At 46.3% G+C, this 4663-nt stretch overlaps 1 protein-coding gene across 1 annotated transcript; it reads left to right on the forward strand.

Moving 5' to 3' along the window:
- Positions 1 to 3630: 3630 nt before the first annotated feature.
- Positions 3631 to 4443, forward strand: LOC125483833 (probable G-protein coupled receptor 139; the record flags this gene model as incomplete). The annotated part of the gene is made up of 1 exon (XM_048600532.1): positions 3631 to 4443. A coding segment is annotated over exon 1 (813 nt), but the record flags the coding sequence as incomplete, so codon positions are not given.
- Between the last annotated feature and the right edge of the window lie 220 nt (positions 4444 to 4663).

A 4663-nucleotide genomic window follows, 5' to 3' on the forward strand; every position in this document is an offset into this window, starting at 1 on the left:
GAAGGATAATGTCAATCTGGAGAGGGTTCTGCAGAGCTTTACCGGGATGTTGCTGGGAATGGATGGTTTGAGTTATAAGGAGAGGCTGGATAGGCTGGGACTTTTCTCAGTTGTGCGTAGGAGGTTGAGGAGTGACCTGATTGAGGTTTATAAATCATGAGGGGTACAGATAAGTTGAATGTCAGTTATCTTTTCTTGGGGGTGGAGGATTTCAAGACTATGGGGATATTTTAAGTTTTGAGGAGCAAACATTTTAAAAAAGATATGAGGGGCAATTATTTTACAGAGAGTTGTTCTTGTATGGAACGAACTTCCAGACAAAGTGGTGGAAGTGAGTACAGTTACAACATTTAAAAGACATTTGGATCAGTACATGAAGAAGAAATCAGTTTGGATGGTGTTGTGAGCTGCTGCCCTCCCAGGCCCTGTCTGAATAAATCCCTGATGGTTCTCATCCTCTGCTGCTGCCTGTGCAGTGGCGTGTGGAGACCAGCAGAGGGTGGCATTGCATCACATCAAACAGCACAGAGAATGTCAGACCTGCCCCACACAGAGACACACAGATACACACACAAATACACCGATACTTACACAAATAAGGGGAGCCTATCAGAATTTCTCTGGCTCTGTGGTTTGTCAATATTTCATTCATTCCATCTGATGTGTGTCAGGATTTCTGTTATTCTGTGGACAGCATTTCATTATTTGAGTCACTCCATGAGAGTATTTCAGTATTTGCTCACTCCAGTGAGTGTTACAGTATTTCAGTTTATCCATGGGGACTGTGACTCTATGAGATTTTCAATGCTTGATTGTTGAAGATGTAAGGACAAGTTGGGAGACTAGTAAATATTACAGGTTAGTTTCAGTATCTGAGCTGTCTGAAGGAGGAGGTGTAGGAGGGACACTCCGTGCTCCCTTCCTGGGAGCTGGTGGAGACGATGTGTTGTGAGCCCACCCGCCTGCCCACCGAGACCGTGGGAATTCTATTTGTACCGGCTCGATATAAAAGGGAGATGGCATCAGGGACACGGTTTCTAAACTATGCCAGGTGGAAATAGAACTGACAGTGGGTTTAAAGTGAGAATTACCCTTCACTGAACATTGCTCCTTACTCGGTTGGTGGGACGTGTATCTTTTGGAATCTCCACACGGGTCGTCCTGGTTCTCTCCGGCTCATTCCAGCGTCCTCCCCACGCGGTGGAGGAAGGTGGGTGAGGGAACTGATGTGGGGAACACCACCGCCCTGCTTGGCCCTTTCTGTCCTATTCCAGGCTGTTTCTCCCGGAATGAGGGAAAGGGAGGGAGGGAATGAAGATGAATGTGCGTGGCCCTGCTGTTAGTGATGGTGTAGGTGAGGGGGAAGTGGTGAGGTATCCGGATTGAATCAGTCGACAGTGTTGGATCCATGCAGTGTTTTCAGTGTAGGGGAGTAGCGGAGGTGTGTGTGTGAGAGAGAGGGAGAGAGAGATGGAGCAGAGAGAATGCGGTGATACTTATCCTGACAGAGCGCGGAAGGTTATTGTTGTTTGTCCTGTGTTGCTGGACATTTCTTCAGACTGCAGATACCGCACTGAGCTGAGTGGTGAGCTGAGGCCATGCTCGGTGGGTCTGGTGGTGTGGTTTCCTCCGCTAAAAGAATTGTCCTCCTTTGTACTAGCCCATCCACCAGGACCTCTGTGCCCCTTTCGATAAATCTTGGTGCAATTGTCCCTTATCTGTCAGGCTCGGGATAAACCGTGCAGGTAGGCTCCGAACTGAGAAAGTTCAAACGTGTGCCCATTGGCCTTTTAAAGATGGCATCTGCGCTAGGGGTCATGGAATACCTGGGCCATCCAGGCGATGGGAACTATTACCAGCCATGATGGGTGGGAGAATCAGGCTGGCATTGAATGAGAGGAATGGCATGTGCTGGGGTAGGTAGATAATGAGGGGAGTTTGATAAGATAGCATCAGAAAACTAGCTCAGCCTCCTGGCAGACTATCTCTCTGTCACACTCAATTAAAATGTCACTGAGACAAATTATTGTTCGATACAGCCCAATGAGTCAAAGACTGTGCTCACCACACTCTCAGTCACAAATGCAGAGCAAACGCTCATTCAAAACTCTCCATCATCTGAACTCACAGCAATATCCTATTCACACATCGTTCCTGAAAGACTGACCCATGTTGCAAGATGCTATCAAAATGTCCACATGTCAGCATTCCAAAACTTGTGAACACATACTTCCATGACACTGTCTCTCAACCTCCCGCTCTCTGTCTATATGTCCAACCCCTCCCATTTGTTGGTATTTCCCCACCATCTCTCTCTGGCAGTGATTTTCACACCCATGGCACCCCTTGTCATGGCACATTGGAGATATGGAGCTGTAAATGGATGGGAGCTGCACATCCTGTCACTTCCAGCATGGGCTGCAAGTTTCCCCAGGCTGGGCAGCGATTTAACACAGCATTACCGAGCACTGCACTGGGGTGGTCTGTACAGATCTACACGCTGGGAGGGTAACTGCTCCGGGTTTACAGATCAGTTCAGTGGTGTTCACTTCACAGCCCCCCGTGCTGGAGAGATACCTGGTCCGGGTTTATAGATCAATGCACTCGTGTGGTCTGCCCAGCTCCCCGTGCTGGACTGATATCTATTTGACTGGTGAGACCTGCACAGTGTCCCACTCTGGACAGATTGCCGGGTTGTATTGAGCAGTACACTAGCCTGGTCTGCACAGTGCTCCATGCTGAACAGATATTTCATCTGGGTTTGTGGTGTCTGGGCTGGTTCTGTGAGGTGGATTGAGAATGTGAAATAACTGACCACTTCAGTTGATCTGGCAATGCCTTTAATTTGTGTTTGCCAGTTGAGTTGAGTTTAGGGAGAGATTTCCACCGCGAGGCTGAGTGGGTCTCACCAAAACTGATGGACAGAAGGGCGTTTGTGATGAGGATCTTTATGACTCCATCACATTCTGTAACCGACATTCCCCGGAACATTCTATAATCGACATTATTTGTGAACGGCTGGATGTCAGTTAATTGAATAAAAGATATGATCCCGAGGGAAAAGATCCCGTTTCAGGGAGAAGGAGACACTGTTTCAAAATCCCCTCGGGCAGTTAAAGGGGTGAATACATTTTCCCTGAGTTCATGTTTCTTCACAACCGAAAATTGACCACAATTTCGACTAAAAGACAGAAATGTCTGAACTCTTTTTGTCTTCAAGGAACTGGGAGAGAATCCTTCAGGACGGCAACATCATCACCCTCCGTATTAGGAACTGTAAATAAGTGACCTGTGGCTGCTCTCGAGTGTGTGGGAATGTTCCAGAAACTATCTATTCTCATGGATGTGCGTTTGTGTCTTTAGGGAGGGAGAGTTTCTTGTGTTTTACTTTACGTTTTTTGTAAAAAAAAATGAGACATTACTATTTGTTATTTCAGCTTCATTTTTTTTCAATAAATCAGTGATACATTTGAAAATGTCACTGAGTCCTCAATCAAACTGGTAACTTTGCCTCCAGGCTGATGTATAATTTGTTTGTTTTCCTTCCTCACAGTTAACGTAGTGACGATCTACATCCTGCTTTATAAAGATTGTGGATTGTCTCCATGTGTCAGACGTTACCTGGGGGCCATGGCAGTGGCGGATCTACTGGTCATTATCCTCGACCTGATATTGAAACAGATTCCCATTGTTTATAAGGAACAGTTTTATTTCCTGTTCTCCATCCCCGTGTGTAATATCCACGCCGTCCTCCTTTATGCAGCCACTGACTGTTCTGTCTGGTTCACCGTCACTTTCACCTTTGATCGATTTGTGGCCATTTGTTGCCAGAAGCTGAAAAGTAAATATTGCAGTGAGAAAACGGTGGCTGTGGTTCTGGGAACAGTGACTGTGCTGAGCTGTTTAAAGAACATTTTCTGGTATTTTATGCTCACAGGTCTCTATTTGCTGGGGAACGCCCCCTGGTTTTGTGATGTAACAATCGGTGTTTATTCCTCTCGTGTCTGGGTCACAATCGAGTTCCTCCACCACATTCTAACCCCGACTCTCCCATTTCTCCTGATTCTGCTGCTCAATGTTTTCACCGTCAGACACATTTTAGTGACCAGCAGAGCCCGCAGGAGACTCTGGGCTCACACCAATGGGGACGGTCAGTGTGACACAGAAATGAGGAATCGAAAAAAATCCATTGTTTTACTCTTTGTGATCTCGGCCAATTTCATCCTGTTATGGTCAATGTTAATGGTGTATTCTATATGGTACAGGATGTGGTGGATTGGGTATGAATCTGTGAACCTACATTCCTTTGTGCGGGAAATGGGCTTCATGCTGCAGCTCCTCAGTTGCTGCACAAACACCGCGATTTATGCCGTGACCCAGACTAAGTTCAGGCAGCAACTGAAGAATGTGCTGAAATATCCCTTTACCCAAATTTATCAATCAATCAAATTCCCTCATTAATCAATCCATCCAGGATTTTCTCATTTCAGTTCAATGTTTCAGCAATGAAGCAGCCTGTCGCTATGGTAACAGACTGAGGATAGTGCTGCTTTATCCAACCTTATCCCACAGGGGGTTACAGGGAAACGTCAATGTTTCTCTCAACTCACAGGCCAAAGAGAAAAGGCACCATTCCACTGACTGCGTCCATAACTTCAATATG

The sequence above is a fragment of the Rhincodon typus genome, chromosome 8 (assembly GCF_021869965.1).
Source record: "Rhincodon typus isolate 14 chromosome 8, sRhiTyp1.1, whole genome shotgun sequence".
NCBI lineage: Eukaryota > Metazoa > Chordata > Chondrichthyes > Orectolobiformes > Rhincodontidae > Rhincodon > Rhincodon typus.